This window comes from Canis aureus, chromosome 33 (genome assembly GCF_053574225.1).
Source record: "Canis aureus isolate CA01 chromosome 33, VMU_Caureus_v.1.0, whole genome shotgun sequence".
Lineage (NCBI taxonomy): Eukaryota > Metazoa > Chordata > Mammalia > Carnivora > Canidae > Canis > Canis aureus.
In genome coordinates this window covers 3,091,312-3,110,093 of record NC_135643.1, presented here as the reverse complement: position 1 = coordinate 3,110,093, position 18,782 = coordinate 3,091,312, and the positions used below count along the sequence as shown (strand labels likewise).

General features: G+C 39.2%; 1 protein-coding gene across 1 annotated transcript in view; it reads right to left on the bottom strand.

Moving 5' to 3' along the window:
- The window catches only part of FRAS1 (Fraser extracellular matrix complex subunit 1), a 436,686-nt gene that overhangs the window by 156,150 nt on the left and 261,754 nt on the right, over positions 1-18,782 (bottom strand). The window contains exons 25-28 of the mRNA XM_077882614.1: positions 16,894-17,034; positions 15,050-15,187; positions 11,625-11,895; positions 2,710-2,794 (exon numbers count right to left, since the gene is read on the bottom strand). Coding sequence (XP_077738740.1) covers positions 2,710-2,794; positions 11,625-11,895; positions 15,050-15,187; positions 16,894-17,034 — 635 coding nt within the window. The remainder of the gene's footprint in view (positions 1-2,709; positions 2,795-11,624; positions 11,896-15,049; positions 15,188-16,893; positions 17,035-18,782) is intronic.

The window sequence follows — 18,782 nt, the reverse complement described above, 5'->3', positions numbered from 1 at the left end:
AAGAGGCATAGAATTTTTGCACTGGTGTTTGGAGTTGATCACTTCAGTCCAGGCTACACTAAAGTATGTTGATCTGGAGTAAGATACTCCTGATTCAAGCAATCAATATCTGGTCCCAGTCAATAATTTTCTTTAAGCCATCTCATCCATATCTTGAAGGGCTCACTCCAACTCAGGTTTGTTTTTATTTTGAAGATTTTATTTGTTTATTCATGAGAGACACACAAAGAGGGATAGAGACATAGGCAGAGGGAGAAGCTGGCTTCCTCAAGGAGCCTGCTGAGGGACATGATGCCAGGACCCGGGGATCACAACCTGAGCCAAAGGTAGATGCTCAACCACTGAGCCACCCAGGCACCCTCCAACTCAGGTTTTAAAGCCTGATAAGATCAGGGTCTGTTAAGATAACCATCTGGTTAGCTCACATGGCAAGTTTTCATGTTTTTCTTAGGATTACCGAGTTTCTCTTTATCAACTTGAGTAAGCAAGTAAAATATTCTTTCATAAAGATAAAAGTTAATGAAACACAACAGAAAAAAAATACTTAAAAAAAAAATGAGACCAGAAGCCAAAGAAAACGCTATCTTAAGTTTTTATATTGTTTGAGGTTGAACTATCTAGGATTTTTCTCAGCACACAGCCTTCTTTAATCCAAATGGTTTTCTTTTACAACTACCCCTCCTGGCCTCTTGGAAATTTCAATATCTATTAAAGTAGTGTCTAATATATCATTGTAATGGTTGCATAGTAGAAAGCTAGATGACAGCTACTCCTCAGAATTCCCAAGTGAGAATGCTGAAGTTGTGATTCTATATACACGGGAATGAATGGCCCCTTGGATTCTGAGAGAGGAAAGGTCAAAAGGTGATGTCAACAACCATAAATGGAAAAGATCAAATTAACTTGCATGAGAAAATCTTGGGGAGGTCAAGGCCATATTGAAATATCACAGGAATGTAAAGGAACAAAAATAAGTCAAAATTAACTTCTAAAATAACTTTTCAAAAGTTACAATGAAAGAATTTTTCATATAACAAAATTTAAAAATGCTGCCACTATCTACTTACTTGCTTTGGGTAAAACAAGCAAATAAAACTCAGGGAACCATAGGAACTCACTGTCTCAGATGAGAAAGTCACTTGCCAATACCCACCTTAAGTTTCCAATTCACCTAATTAGAGTAACTGAATTAACACAACGAACAAAACAAAACTTCTGAGTTTAAATACTGAGAAACTTCTAAACCAGATAGTCCTGAGACCTGATGTGGCCCTCTGGCCCATATTTATAGAGGTCACATGTTTTAGTTTTTGGTTGGTGGTTTTTTTGTTTTTTTTTTTTTTTAACGTGTTTTGGTTTCAATTAAAACAAAATTCATATTCTTAGCCCAACAGTGAGGTCAAAGTAACTTCAGATCAATTTCTAATCATTCCTCAACTTCAGTCACCCCTGAAGTAAGAATGCCATCAAGAAGAGCAGAGCTGGCCTATGAACACCATTTGGAAGCCACATCTATATGGGGTTATGTCTATATCATCCTCAAGTCCATGGTCTTTCCATTTTTGAACCAAAATTTTGTTTTAATCAGTTTTATTTTTTAAAGATTTTATTTATTTATTCATGAGAGACTCAGAGAGAGGCAGAAACATAGAGGGAAAAGCAGGCTCCCTGAAGGGAGCCTGATGCAGGACTTGATCCCAGGACCCCGAGATCATGACCTGAGCCAAAGGCAGACGCTCAAACACCGAGCTACCCAGGTGTCCCATTTTTAAATAAGTTTTAAAACAATAATCTCATGTCATTCCTTGAATCATGACTAAAACTCCACTGAGGTCTGGATATTTAGGTCACTTTGGTTCCCTATGCTGATATCCCACTCTCTTGCTGTTCACAACTTAAGGCCATATATATCTTCCTACTCTCTTCACACATTTCAGCTGCTCAATCCTTCAAGCTCAGTTACTCAGACCATCTAGCACTACATGTATTCTGGACACATCTTGACAGAGATGAGTGATAGGAACACAAGAGCCATCACACTGAGTTTTATAGCATCTACCATGATTTCCTCAGACTCATGTTTGGCTGAGGACCACAATGACACCTCATTTAAGTAGATCCTTAATAAGATGCTCAACTTACCACAAAGTGACTAAAGTGTCATCCAGCTACACAAGAGATGGGTAAAAGTAGTTGAACATAATTTCATATCCCTGAGAGACAAATATTTAGGCAAAACAAACTCACCTAAGATGAGGAAAGTCTTAAAAACTGGAACAGTTTCAAATTATTCTGAAGGGCTGATATCAGATTCAGCATAGCAAAGTAAGGTACCATAAATTGGTAGTCAAGAACACGGACTCTGCAGCCAGATCTTCTGAGCACAAATCTTAGCTCTTATTTATTAGCTATATCACCATAGACAAGTTACTTAACACCCCTGTGGCTTTAGTTTCCTCCTCTGTAAATTGGGGATAACAACATGTCCTAGGGCTATCATGGGGTTTAAAGGAAAAATGCAAAGAATAGTATAGGCATATTAGCAATTAGTTGTTGCTGCTGTTGTTCCTACCCACAAGTACTAAAAGATATTCCTGTGGTATTTCATGGATAAACTGAGACAAGATTCATCTAGTTCATTTTTGCTATAACTACTAGAAACCTTGATTGATGCATATGAAATTATTAATTGGGTGGCACAGTTATTACCTGTGTTGAAAATGCTTCTACGTTGATCAGCTGTGGCTTAGAGTAGAACTGCTGGTCACTAATTTTCAGGGAAAAGTAACCTTTCCTAAAAGAAGTCCCAAAGAAAGGAATGAAAAAATGCAGTCATTAAGTCTCTAGAAAAACAAAGAATAAAAATACTTTCAGGTTATGTGCATGTAAGAATTTGGATCAAACCACTATAGTGATATAACATTCATGCTGTAAATAAAAACCAGATGAAGATGAACGTAGCCACATACGGGTAAAACTACTGCATATTCTCCGATCTTGATATAACACAGCAATTACATAAATGTTTTGGTTTTGATTTTTCTTAAATGACTATATAAATGGTTGAAAAATCAGTTTTTGGCCCAAGACAGGTTAGTAATATAGTGAAAGCTAATGGTTAAATTGGACAATGGAAAGGAACCTATCATAGTCTCTGCTTAGCCCTCCGTGATTCCCTCTCCCTGCAAACCCAACCTATTCCAACTCACTCCAACCTATTCCTGAATCATGTGAGTGGGCCCCCATAAACAATTCTGCAATGTTTGTATTACATGACTCTATCTACCTGCCCCCCATTCTAGCCACACACATCCACATTTAACATAGACTGAACTAGAGAAAGATGGTGGATTATTCCCTGGAATTTGCAGCTGGCCTGAGAGTCCCCATTTGACTCTACAGGAGCCACAGTGTACAATGATGAGATAGGTAGTACGCCTATCTGTAGGAAAGAGGTAAATGTGGCCTTTGAAAAAAGAGACACAGAGACAAAAGGGATAATTAGTCCTGCTTCCCATTGCTGGTTCTAGCTTCTAGGCTTCTCTGGAAACCCAGTTGTCCTTCATCTGTTAAAGATCTGAGCCATAACTGAATTGTTAGAACAAGCCTTTTACTATTACTTATAATCCCTGTATGAGTTATATTCCTTATATATCACATATGATGATTCCCCTTCGATTGACTTACTTCACTCAACATAATACCCTCCAGTTCCATCCACGTTGAAGCAAATGGTGACTATTCGTCCTTCTGATGACTGAGTAATATTCCATTGTATACATAGACCACATCTTCTTTATCCATTCATCTGTCAGTGGACACCGAGGCTCCTTCCACAGTTTGGCTATTGTGGACATTACTGCTATCAACATTGGGGTGCAGATGTCCTGGCGTTTCACTACATCTGTATCTTTGGGGTAAATCCCCAGTAAGGCAATTGCTGGGTCATAGGGCAGCTCTATTTTTAACTTCTTGAGGAACCCCCCCACAGTTTTCCAGAGTGGATGCACCACCTTGCATTTCTACCAAGAGTGCAGGAGGGTTCGCCCATCTCCACATCTTCTCCAATATTTGCTGTTTCTTGTCTTATTAATTTTAGTCACTCTCACTGGGGTAGGTGGTATCTCATTGTGGTTCTGATTTCTATTACCCTGATGGCAACTGATGCAGAGCATTTTCTCATGTGCTTGTTGGCCACTTGTATGTCTTCTTTGGTGAAATTTCTGTTCATCTCTTATGCCCATTTCAGGATTAGCTTATTGGTTTCTTGGGTATTGGGTTTAAAAAGTTCTTTATAGGTCTTGGATACTAGCCCTTTATCTCCTATGTCATTTGCAAATATCTTCTCCCATTCTGTAGGTTGTCTTGTAGTTTTGTTGACTGTTTCCTTCGCTGTGAAGAAGCTTTTTATCCTGATTAAGTCCCAATAGTTCATTTTTTCTTTTGTTGAAAAGGATGCCTTCATAGATGGATCTTGCAAGAAGCTGCTTTGGCCAAATTCAAAAAGGGTGTTGCCTGTGTTCTCCTCTAGGAGTTTGATGGATTCTTGGCTCACATTTAGATCTTTCATCCATTTTGAGTTTATCTTTGTGTCTGGTGAAATAGAATGGTCCAGTTTCATTCTTCTGCACGTGGCTGTCCAATTTTCCCAGCACCATTTATTGAAGAGACTCCCCTTTTTCCCGTGGATATTCTTTCCTGCTTTGTTGAATATTAATTGGCCACAGAATTCAGGGTCCATTTCTGGATTCTCTATTCTGTTTCATTGATCTAAGTGCCTGTTTCTGTGACAGTACCACACTGTCTTGATGATCACAGCTTTGTAGTACAGATTGAAATCTGGCATTGTGATGCCCCAGGCATTGGTTTTCTAGTTCAATATCCCCCTGGCTATTCGGGGGTCTTTTATGATTCCATACAAATTTTAAGATTATTTGTTCCAACTCTCTGAAGGAAGTCCATGGTATTTTGATATGGATTGCACTGAACGTGTACACTGCCTAGGGTAGCACAGACATTTTCACAATATTAATTCTTCCAATCCATGAGCATGGAGTGTTTTTTCCATCTCTTTGTGTCTTCCTCAATTACTTTCAAGTGTTCCGTAGTTTTTAGAGTATAGATCCTTTATCTCTTTGGTTAGGTTTATGCCTAGGTATCTTATGCTTTTGGGTGCAGTTGTAAATGGGATGGACTCCTTAATTTCTCTTTCTTCAGTCTCATTGTTAGTGTATAGAAATGCATTGATTTTTGGGCATTGATTTTGTATCCTGCCACATTGCTGAATTGCTGTAGGAGTTCTAGCAATCTTGGGGTGGAGTCTTTTGGGTTTTCAATATACAGCATCCTGTCATCTGTGAAGAGGGAGAGTTTGACTTCTTCTTTGCCAATTTGAATGCCTTTTATTTCTTTTCTTTTTTAAATTTGTATTTATTTATTTATTTATTTTTTATTTCTTTTTCATTGTCTGATTGCTCAGGCTAGGATTTCTAGTACTATGGTGAATAACAGGGTTGAGAGTGGACATCCCTGTTTTGTTCCTGATCTTAGGGGATAAGGCTTTCAGTGTTTCCCCATTGAGAATGATATTCGCTGTGGACCTTTGATAGATGGCTTTTATGATATTGAGGAATGTTCCCTCTATCCCTACACTCTGAAGAGTTTTGATCAAGAATGGATGTCGTCTTTTGTCAAATGCTTTCTCTGCATCTATTGAGAGGATCATATGGTTTTTATTTTTTGTCTTGTTGATATGATTTATCACATTGATTGTTTTACAAGTGTTGAACCAGCCTTGCATCCCAGGGATAAATCCCACTTGGTCACGGTGTATAATCTTCTTATGTACTGTTGGATCCTATTGGCTAGTATCTTGTTGAGAATTTTTGCATCTGTGTTCATCAGGGATATTGGTCTATAATTCTCTTTTTTGGTGGGGTCTTTGTCTGGTTTTGGAATTAAGGTGATGCTGGCTTCATAGAATGACTTTGGATGTATTCCATCTCTTTCTATCTTTCCAAATAGCTTTAGTAGAATAGGTATGGTTTCTTCTTTAAACGTTTGATAGAATTCCCCTGGGAAGCCATCTGGCCCTGGACTTTTGTGTCTTGTGAGGTGTTTGATGACTGCTTCAATTTCCTTGCTGGTTATTGCCCTGTTCAGGTTTTCTATTTCTTCCTGTTTGTTTTGGTAATTTTGTGGTTTTCCAGAAATGCATCCATTTCTTCTAGCTTGCCTAATTTGTTGGCATATAGCTGCTCATAATATATTTTTAAAATCATTTGTATTTCCTTGGTATTGGTTGTGATCTCTCCTCTCTTTCATGATTTTATTAATTTGAGTTTTTTCTTTTTATAAGGATGGCTAGGAGTTTATCTAATTAACTCTTTCAAAGAACTAACTCCAGGTTTTGTTCATCTGTTCTACAATTCTAGGGTCTGTTTCACGGAGTTCTGCTCGAATATTTATTATCTCTCTTCTGCTTGATGTAGGCTTTACTTGCTCTTCTTTCTCCAATTCCTTTAGGTGCAAGGTTAGCTTGTATATTTGAGTTTTTTCTAATTTTTTGAGGGAGGCTTATATTATGATGTATTTCCCTCTTAGGACTGCTTTTGCTGTATCCCAAAGATTTTAAATGGTTATATCTTCATTTTCATAGCTTCCATGAATCTTTTTAATTCTTCTCTAATCTCATGTTTGACCCATTCATCTTTTAGTAGGATGCTCTTTAACCTCCACGTGTTTGAGTTTCTTCCAAATTTCTTCTTGTGATTGAGTTCTAGTTTCAAAGCACTGTGGTCTGATAATATGCAGGGGACAATCCAATCTTTTGGTATTTGTTGAGACCTGATTTGTGACCTAATATGTGGTCTATTCTGGAGGAAGTTCCATGAGCACTTGAGAAGAATGTGTATTCAGTTGCATTCAGATAGAAAGTTCTATATATATATGTGAAATCTATTTGTTCCAGTGTCTCATTCAAGGCCCTTGCTTCTTTGGTGTTGTTCTGCTTAGAAGATCTGTCATTTGCAGAAAGTGCCGTGTTGAAGTCTTCTTTTATTAGTGTATTATTATCTAAGTATCTCTTTACTTTGGTTATTAATTGATTGATATACTTGGCAGCTCCCATATTAGGAGCATAAATATTCATAATTGTTAGGTCTTCTTTTTGGATAGACCCTTTAAGTATGATCTAGTGTCCCTCTTCATCTCTTACTACAGTCTTTGGTATAAACTCTAATTTATCTGATTTGAGGATTGGTACTCAGCTTTCTTTTGAGGACCATTTGAAAGGTAAATGGTTCTCCAACCTTTCATTTTCAGGTTGGAGGTGTCCTTACGTCTAAAATGAGTCTCTTGTAGATAGCATATAGATGGGTCTTGCTTTTTTATCCAATCTGATACCCTGTGTCTTTTGATGAGATCATTTAGCCCATTCATGTTCAGAGTAACTATTGAAAGATATGAATTTAGTGTCATCAGTCCCTGTTTTTGTGGATTGTTTCTTTGGGCTCCCTCTTTCTTTTACAGGGTCCCACTTAATGTTTCTTGCAGAGCCAGTTAGGTGGTCACATATTCTTTCAGTTTCTATTCTAGAAGCTCTTTATCTTTCCTTCTATTCTGAATGACAGCCTTGCTGGATAAAATATTCTTGGATGCATGTTCTTCTCATTTAGTACCCTGAATATATCCTGCCAGACCTCTCTGGCCAGCCAGGTCTCTGTGGAGAGGTCTGCTGTTAATATAATTCTCCCCATATAAGTTAAGAATCTCTGGTCTTAAGCTGTGTTAAGAATTTTCTCTTTACTTTTGAAATTTGCAAGTTTCACCATTAAATGTTAAGGTTGAATGGTTTTTATTGATTTTTTGGAGGTGGTGTCCTCTTTATCTCTTGGATCTGAATGCCTGTTTCCTTCCCCAGATTAGGGAAGTCCTCAGCTATGATTTGCTCAGATATACTCTGTGGTCCATTCTCTCTCAGCCTCTTCTGGAACCCCAATTAGACATATATTCTTCCTTCTCAAGCTATCATTTATTTCCCTCAGCCTTTCTTCATGGGCTCTTAATTGTTTTTCTTTTTTCCTCAGCTTCCTTCCTTACCATCAACTTGTCTTTTATGTCATTCACTCTCTCTTCCAGCTCATTAGCTCTAGCAGTTAGAACATCCAGTTTGGATTGCATCTCATTTAACCTATTTTTAATTTTGGCCTGATTAGATCTCAATTCTGCAGTAATGAAGTCTCTAGAGCCCTTTATGCTTTTTTCCAGAGCCACCCGTAGCTTTATAATTGTACTTCTGAATTGAATTTCTGACATCATATTGAAATTCAAATTCTATAACTCTTTGGCAGAGAGTACTGTTTCCGTTTCTTTCTTTTGTGGTGAATTCTTCCTTCTAGTGATTTTGTCCAGTCCAGAGTGGCTATATCAGTGGGCTGAGTCAAAAATATCAACCACGACCTAATTAAAATACACCCTAGATGATTCTGAAGAGGTCAGAGACCAGAAAATAAAAGAAAAAGAAGAACAGAACAACAAAAAAAAGGACCACTAAAGTGAAAAACAAATTTTAAAACAAAGTAGCAAAAATAAAAAGCCAAAAATGAAGAAGAAGAAAAAAGAAAAAAAAAAAAAAGAAGTAAAAAAAAAAGAAAAAAAGGGGGGGTGGGGATGGTGGTGGTGAGGAAGTGGTAGTGGAGAGAGAATGTAGTCTACCTGAGGTGTCCCAGAGGGTCATCCTCTTGGTTCTGAGTGTGTTTTGTTCTGTACGGTAGAAGGTGCTCAATTCCAAATTTATATAAACCAGCAATACTTATCGAAAGCCCCAACATTGAGCACAAAAACAAATAATTTAAAAGGGGGGGGGGCAGAATGGGAATGAAGAGAGAATATAATCTCATAGAATGAACCAACATGATGTTCCATTTGGTTCTAGGTGTATGTTGGTCGTGTTTTAGAAAGTACTAACTTCCACCATTGTAAAACAAAAAAAGGGAGAAAAAACAAAAACCCGTGTATCTATCTACCAAAATTAAATTGAATACATTGAAGGGAATGCAGAAGTGAAAAATATATCTTAGACATGTAATTGTAGAAATATGAAAGTCAAGGAAAAAACTTAAAAATGAAGAGCTGATAAAATATTGTAGTTAAGGTGGGAAAAGAGAAAAAATACTGGAAATTTTTAGTCTCATATAAAAATGAGTCATAATGGAAAAAGGAATAAAAAAGGTCCCTCTATTTCTATATACTATTTTCCCTCAGTCCTGGAGCTTTCCAGCACTGCTTGGTCAATAAACTTGCTCTTCCCTTGTTCTTTCAGCTGATCTTCTGGAGAAGGGGCCTGCTGTGCTGATTCTCAGGTGTGTGTGCCTGGGCGGAGATGCCCCACCCCTTGTCAGGTGCCGGCTCAGTGGGAGCTGTTGATCCCATGAGGCCTCTGTTCCCTGGCAGCCCTACCCCATCCAAGGTGAAACAAGAAGGAAAACCAACAATGGCAGTAGCCAGATCTCCACTCTGGAGTTGAGCTTCCTGCGAGTAACTACCAGCAGTCTCCCAGTCCGCACTGGCCCAGATGCTCCCGGGGCAGTGCAGGTGCGCTGATCTGCACAGTTAGGGTGCACCCAGCAGCAGGAGAGTCCTCACTGTCCTGTGCCTTCCCTGCTTCCACCTGTCCCAGGGGGAATGCAGGATCACTGGCTTTGTCCACTTGGCTGCCCTGGGATCCAGGGTCCTGTGCCACTGGACCTGCACTCCCGGGGGGCCACCTCTCCCAAAGAGAACGGGGCACAGCCACCTCCATCCAGAGCTGGCCTGCCTAAGCGACTGGCTTCTCCCAAATGCCCTGGAGGGCTGCTCCACTCCAGGACTTTACCCATATTGGATCCCGATTTGTGGTGCACTTTTCCCCCAGTGTCCCTCCTCTTATAGTGACTCCGGGAATCTTGAGGCTTCACTGTCCCTCCTGTGATTCTGCCCAATTTCTCTGCTAAGCACTTTTCCACCAGGGAAAACTCCGGTGCGGATTTTCCCACTTTCTCTATGGCTGGGCTTTTCTGCCCTGGAGGCTTTCACTGCTCAGCCCAGCTACTTGTAGTTCCCCTTCCCCACTTTATTCTTATTTTATTCTCTGTAGCATTCCAGCTATTCTTTCTTTAAATCTCAGGTCAAATTCATAGATCTTCAGAATGTTTTGACAGTTATCTAGGTAAGTTTGTGGGGCCAGGTGACAGACAAGAGGAATAGCTTTGGTTGTCTTAGAGCCTTTACAAACTTTATCTGCTGTTCACAAGATTCCAAGGTAAAGGACTACAGGTATTGAGGCCTGTGGGGTGTGTGTGTGTGTGTGTGTGTGTGTGTGCGCGCATGCCTGTGATGCAAACAATTAAGAACTATACTTGAAGCAAAATGAATGCAGGATTTGGAGCATAAATCTGAAGCTTGATTCTATGGTATCAGATGCCAGAGTTTTAAGCTCCACCTCTGTAGCAACATGTCTCTGTGACAAGATCTTTTGCCCCTTGAGGATGGAAGCATGCCCATTATTCTTAGTAATACTAAAGGAGGCAGAAATATAGTGGCTAAAGGCATGGGTTGTGGAGTCAGAGAGCCAGGGATTGGAGACTTGGCTTTGCTTATACTCTGAAGGCTGTTTCCCTATCTATACCCCAGGAACATAAATATACATAGTTCACATGAAGTGTTTAATACAATGCCTGGGTCGCAGTCAGCACTCAGTAAATATCAGTTGTTCTTATTCCTATAGGATGATGTTTTGAGGTTCTGGCTCTCAACTGCAATAGGGAAAGTGCCATCTCTTTTCTCCTCACCTATCTCCTAGCCCAAACCTTAAAAAAAAAAAAAAATTCTCTAGTGGTGATGGTAGAAAATATTCACTGTAAATATTTCAACCCATTGCTAACACTAGAATTATCTGCACCAATGAAGCAGAGCTGGGTAAAGGATAATCCACAAGGCTAATCTTTGGGGTACATTCTCTGATTTCGGTTTAGCAGATTTAGTCTGCTAATTATATGACTCTATTTGCTTGGGTTAGTGTTAACATTCAATTGCATTCCTGAAGCATATGTCAGCTGGGGTGAGGAAGACAGCCAAGAGTGTGCTAGGCATCAGAGGAAAACTGGAGCAGGCTTAAAAATTAACCACAATTAATCCTATAAAGTGGATAATAAAAAGTTGTGACTCTTAGCCTCCCTCCAACTCTGGAATTCTAGGAACCATATAACACTTGGAAAAGTATGTGCTCCGTCTTATAGCCACTGCTCACTCCTAGTATATCACCCTGATGTGGAAGAAGCAGCTGTAGCAATCTACATAGATAACCAGTTTTGTTTTTTTGCTGGGCCGAAAATACTGAGTAATTGTACGAGGAACTTTCCTGTCACATCAGAGAATTACCCATAATTACGTGATAAAATGAAAATGCCTGTAACAGAAGCAAACTCTCGGAGCAATTACAGTGAAATGATGACAGGCAACTGAAAGTGGTGGCATTTGTGGAGTATTGATCTTCCCCAGAAGAGAAGGGATAGCTATTAAGAAGACGGGAAGGGGTGCAGAGCACTGAAAGGAGGCAGGAGGAGAACAACAGAACACTGACTCACCTGGGTTTTTCTTTGCTGTGCACAAAACGTACTTTTTTCTCATTCACATCCTTCCAGCTAAAATGGCCAGCCTTGTCAAGCTGAACTTCTCTTCCATTCCTCGAGAGCACTAGCTGACCATTGGTGGGAGTGCTCACAACATGGAACTGGAGGTCTTCCATCCTGCCATCCTGGTCTTGGACATTCAGAAGGGGAAAATCCAGTGGCTTCATTGAACCAATTGCAAGGGTGAGAGAACCATTCACATGAAGACTAGGAGTATATATTTTGCCTAGAAAATATACAAGTCCAAAGATCAGATTCGGTTCATTCACTAATAAGGGTATTTTTTTTTAAATAAATAGACTCGTAATGTTTGTTCAGAAATGAGACTCTAGGCTATTGTGCACCATAAGCCTCCTTCTAATCCAGTGATTCTCACCCGGAGTGCATATGAAAATAACAGATTCTCAAGGTTAAAATGTAAATTTCTAGAAGAAAATATAGTATAAAATCTTTAAAAAAATTTTTTTTTAAATTTATTCATGAGAGACAGAGAGAGAGAGAGAGGCAGAGGCACAGGCAGAGAGAGAAGCAGGCTCCATGCAGGGAGCCCAATGTGGGACTCAATCCCAGGTCTCCAGGATCATGCTCTGGGCCAAAGGTGGCGCTAAACCACTGAGCCACCAGGGCTGCCCTGTGTAAAATCTATGAGATCTTAAATTAGGCAATGCTTTCTTAGATATGACACAAAAGGCATGCATGACAAAAGAAAAAAAATAGATAAATTGGACCAAGGTACTTCAAAGGACACTGGTAAGAAAGTGAAAAGGACAATCCATAGAGTGGGAGAAAATAATTGCAAATTATATATCTGAAGAGACTTGTATCCAAAATATATATAAAAAAAATCTTACAATTCAATAAAAGACAAGTAACCTAATTCAAAAATAGGCAGAGTTTGAATAGGCATTTTTCCAAAGAAGATATACAAAGGCCAATAAGTACATGAAAAGGTGCTCAATGTCACTCAAAACCATAATGTGATACCACCCCACAGTCACTATGAAGGGCAGTAAAACTTATTCCTGAGGATGTGGAGGAATTAGAAATCTTACACATTGCTGGTGGGAATGTAAAATGGTGCAGTTTGGCAGTTCCTCAAACAATTAAACATAGAGCTACCCTATGATCCAATAATTCTACTCATAGGCATATACCCAAGAGAACTAAACACATATGTCCACATAAAAACGTGTACGTAAATGTTCATAGCAGTTATATATAATAGCCTAAAAGTGAAAACAACCCAAATGTCCATTAATTGGGGAATGAATAAACAAAATACGGTATATTCATACAATGGAATATTATTCAACTGTAAAAAGAAATGATGTAGTTGGTGATAAGTGTTCCAATGTAGAGGAATCTTGAAAATATTATTGCCAAGTGAAAAAAGCCAGACATAGAAGGCCACATATTGTATGATTCCATTTATGTGAAATGTCTAGAAGAGCTAAACCCACAGAAACAGAACATTGATCAATGACTGCCACAGACTGGGGCAAGCATAGAAACTGTTAATGGTTACTGAGTTTCTTTTTGGAAGAATAGAATGTCCTGGAATTAGAGAGTGGTGATGATTGCTTAACCCTGTGAATATGCTGAAAACCACAGAATTGTATATGTTAAAGAGTGAATTCTATGGTATGTGAATTATATCTCAATAATAATAATAAAGAATCATATAGGAGGGATCCCTGGGTGGCACAGCGGTTTAGCGCCTGCCTTTAGCCCAGGGCGTGGTCCTGGAGACCCAGGATCGAATCCCACGTCAGGCTTCCGGTGCATGGAGCCTGCTTCTCCGCCTCTCTCTCTCTCTCTCTCTCTCTGTGTGCGACTATCATTTAAAAAAAAAAAAAAAGAATCATATAGGACCCTTTTAAAACAGTACTGACACAAATTCCACCATCAGAGATTCTGACTTAGATGTTCTGGAGTGGGAACCTTATTGATTTTACAAGCTCCTCAGGCAACCCTAATGGACTTCCAAGTTGGGAACCACAGTCTTAACCTAATACTTTGATCACATCTGACCATCAGACCCATTAAGGGTAAGAAAAAAAGCAAGGGTCTGATATCATTTGCTCGAACAGTATGATTATCAGTGACTTATATTCAGAATTCATATGAAGTATACCCACTTTGTTTTAAAATTTTACCATCTTTGTCCATAGGAAACATCTGATGGATGAATATCTGATCATGATGTGAAATTCATCCTGTCTCCTGCAAGCTGTTTTGCCTGGATTTCATTGCTAGTGTTTCCTTCTACAAGTAGGTCAGTCAGGACAGTTTGGGAATGCCAAATTTCAAGGGGACTACTTTCACTCTAAGATACTCTAATGAAAATGAAATTCGTTTTCACAAGTTGACTTGTAATATGTCCCAAGAGGAGTAGGCTGATTCTCATGTACTTGGGGTTTCCAGAAGGATCCCAATAAAATAAGCCAAATATATCTTTTTCCCATGGGAAAGTCTTAATATCTTTAGAGGTCAGGAATTTAAAGACAGAAAATGTGATTGACTATGGGTGTTAAAATATGCCTCACATTATTGAGAAGGACACTCAAAAGCTGAGGAATGCTCAACTATAGTATAACTCTCAAGGTTCATTCATCTATAAAACTTGGGGGATTCAAAATTAAGAGTGAATTTAAATTTGCTTCGCTTTTGTTGTTTAAGGTGATATATCCATTAATGTATTGGAGAAGGCTAGCTCCATTCCCTTAATACACCACCTTACTCTTAATGGGTGACTTGAAATCTATTTGCTTTATTTTTTATTTATTTATTTATTTTGAAATCTATTTGCTTTAAATGTGTGACCTTAATGGGGCAGGCTTCTCACACTACTCGTTACTTATTTGCAATTTATCTCCAGTATGTCCACAAAATATGCACCATTGACACCTGGCATAATTAGCTCTACAAGTATGTATGTGTGTATATATATATATATATGTAAATATATATGTAAATTATATATATGTATATAATTATATAAATTATATATAATGTAAATTATATATAATAAGTTATATACATGTATATATAAATATATTTACATATAATAAATATATTATATATTTATATAATAAATTATATCTATATGTATATATGTAATTTTCTACAACATATCTGTAGTTCAGAAACATAACTTCTGATAGTTGTTATTTTTAAAGGACAGATTGTTTCTTTTTCCCAAAGATCTTAGAAGCTGAGTTTCTCCAATGTCCATGTCCTATAAATAATCCCTTATTCGTTAACATTCCCAGAATGAGACTGAATTTTACATCACATGAGCTAATTGTATCTACAAACTCAGTCTCTGCATGGAGAAATTACAGGTTCCTACACCAGAACATCTGACAAGAAGCACTTACCAGTACATGTTTCATTAGAATAGGCAGAGAAGCCAGGAATGCAGTTGGAAATACAAAGGCCACTCTTCAAAAAGAACCCATGGTCACAGAGATGACATTGGTCCTGGCGGCTGCACTGCAAGCATGCCCGGGGGCAGGCTGTCAAAGAAAGGACACGGTAAGTGAGGCACACCAAAGGCATAGTCACCAGTGAGGTCCACCAATGACAGAGAAATAAAGAGTGACATGACAGCACAAGCAACATAGGACCCCCAACTACAGCAAAAGAATTCCTCTAGAATTTCACAGGGAGCAGATCTATCCTCAGAAGGAAAGTGAATACAGCAGAGCATCTTTGTTTTATGCACTGTGATGTGAAAATGTTGCACATAAATGGATTATTTAAAAAGTTAAACATAATGACTTGTAAGAGAGGTGGTTTAAAATGATTAAGAGCACAGGCCCTTTCTCGGTACCATTCCTCCTCTACCACTTACCAGCTGTCCGCTTTGGGCAAGTTCCTTTAATGATCTATGGTGTGATTTTCTCTTATTAAAAATGGAGATAGTAACAGCACCTAATGCAAATAACTGTTGGGAGGATGTGTTATGAGGTGAAGAGACTAGAACACTGCCTGGCATTTAAAAGGCCTCAGCTACACTACTAATACCACTGCTACTCTATTATTATTATTATTATTATTATTATTATTATTATTATTATTTTAAATGCATGAGGAGAGTAAGCTCATTAAAGGACCATAGGAGGGATGCCTGGATGGCTCAGCGGTTGAGCGTCTGCCTTTGGCTCAGGGCCTGATCCTGGAGTCTGGGGATTGAGTCCCACATCAGGCTCCCTGCATGGAGCCTGCTTCTCCCTCTGCTTATGTCTCTGCCTTCTCTCTGTGTGTGTCTCTCATGAATAAATAAATAAAATCTTTAAAAAATAAAATATAAAAAAAAGGACCATAGATTTATTTCTTTGGGTCAAGTTAATAATAATCTTTTATAAATCGAGTGTTTACTGCCTAATTTTTCTGCTTCCTTAATCAAGATGTTATTATACAGAAGTGGTATATACTTTAAAGGCCCTGAATTGGAATCAGAAAACTTGGGTTGAATATCTGATTTTATGTTGCCTTGATTAATATTCTCAAGCCATTGTCTTTCTTTTTTTTTTTTTTTCACTTGTGAAACAGGATTCATAATGTCTGCTGTGTTTTTACCACCAAGTCATTGTGAATATTAAATGAGATAATGCAGATGGAGGAATTTTGTGAAATGTAAAATGCCATGCAGGGGTCATGGCTTTATTTAAGTGTCAGGTTTTCTTCAAAGTGGGGCATATGATATTAAGTTTTAATGGAAATGATGAGAACCAATTGAGGAAACTCTCGTGGATATCCCAACAGACACGGAGACTAAAACTTTGGGTTGAACTTTAATAATAAAAGTTCAATGCATCTCACCAAATTGTCCTCAGAAATCCTGCTCTTCAAGGATATTAGGCCAATAATAGGGTCATCAGTAATTTAGTTTACACACTGAAAATTCTATGCCCATATCAATAAGAGTATCTGCTCTTAGTTCAACATAAGCCTCACATTCCATAAAATACTGGCCTCATTTCCACAAAGACCTAAGGGACAACATTGATTTATGCAAGAGAATTATTGGCCTGCACTTTATATTCTATTTAACCAGCACTTGGCAGATGTGCAGGGGAAGCCATCAATTTCTTAGGCCTAGCTCCCTGTGTTTCCATTCTACTTCTCATCCAGATTCTTCTTTGTTACCTGAGAATCAACACACTTGATTTACTTGTGGCCCTTATTTTTCTTCCAGAGGACTCAGTCTCCGAGTTACCTGTGCATTGGCGATTTACATGGTCTGCAAAGTACCCCTTCCCACATTCCTGGACACACTGGCCTTCCAACAGGAGAAATGGCCCTTCACAGCGAGCACACTCATGGGGACCTTGGCACCGGAGACAGTGGTTGCCACAGCCTAATGGACAAAAATCAAATCAACAGAACAGTATAGCTTTCCAAGGGAAGGGGTTCCTGGCCCTTATGAGGAGTCAGGAGCCAGGCTTCTGGTTGCGACTACTCTACTTACCAACAGGATGATTTAGGATCAGAGATTCAACTTCTCTGAGCCTTGATGCTCTCTCCTATAAAATGAGAGTGGACACATACTGTCCCTCCCAGCTTGCTGGACAAAGATCAAGGTAAATGGAAAATACTAGGCAAACCTAGAAGCTACAGTTACTAGCCATTATCATTATTATTAATTAGTCCATGGTTCTCTTGCTTCACTCAAGTGTCCATCTTTCCTGACTCACCCAGTCAGTTATTAAAGTCTCCCCAACATGTTCCCAGGAGTGCCATCTGTGCACTTGCAGGGCATTTTGAGGTCTGAAGATTTTGTGATGTTAAATCAAGGCTGAAGGGAGTGGGACTTCTTAGAAGGATGGTGGTAAGACATCTGGTACATGCAGGGCTTCGGGAGACAGATGGTGGAATAATACGGTCCATCATGTATAATACCTCCCCATCCAGAGGACAGGACTGTTCAATGCTCTAGGAGATCCAAAAGTCATCAAAACATAACTGTTTGTGAGGCCATTTACCCCCAAGATTACCCCACTGACCTCAAGTTTTAGAAAATATCATGTTTGGGCATGGGAGGAGCAGAGAGGGGGCATTTTTACTACAACGAAGAAAAGCTCTTAGCAAAGAAACCAGAAATTGGATAAAAAGCCAGAAAGAAGGGCAGCCCCGGCGGCCCAGTGGTTTAGCACCACCTTCAGCCTGGGGTGTGATCCTGGAGACCCAGGATCGAGTCCCATGTCAGGCTCACTGCATGGAGCCTGCTTCTCCCTCTGCCTGTGTCTCTGCCCACCCCCTCTCTCTGTGTCTGTCATGAAAAAATAAATAAAATCTTAACAGTGAGAATGGGGCAAATTAACAAGGCAGGAAACAACAAATGTTGGAGAGGATGTGGAGAAAGGGGAACCCTCATACACTGTTGGTGGGAATGTGAACTGGTGCAGCCACTCCGGAAAACTGTGTGGAGGTTCCTCAAAGAGTTAAATAGACCTGCCCTACGACCCAGCAATTGCACTGTTGGGGATTTACCCCAAAGATTCAGATGCAATGAAACGCCGGGACACCTGCACCCCCATGTTTATAGCAGCAATGTCCACAAGAGCCAAACTGTGGAAGGAGCCTCGGTGTCCATCAAAAGATGAATGGATAAAGAAGCTGTGGTTTTTGTATACAATGGAATATTCCTCAGCCATTAGAAACGACAAATACCCACCATTTGCTTCGGCGTGGATGGAACTGGAGGGTATTATGCTGAGTGAAGTAAGTCAGTCGGAGAAGGACAAACATTATATGTTCTCATTCATTTGGGGAATATAAATAATAGTGAAAGGGAATATAAGGGAAGGGAGAAGAAATGTGTGGGAAATATCAGAAAGGGAGACAGAACGTAAAGACTGCTAACTCTGGGAAACGAACTAGGGGTGGTGGAAGGGGAGGAGGGCGGGGGGTGGGAGTGAATGGGTGACGGGCACTGGGGGTTATTCTGTATGCTGGTAAATTGAACACCAATAAAAAATAAATTTAAAAAAATCTTAAAAAAAAAAAAAGCCAGAAAGGAAATTTGCCAGAGACTCCTTGTCAGAACAGTGAAAACTTGGAGAAGGCTGAAGTGTGGATGAGAACAGAGCAGGGACTATAGACACT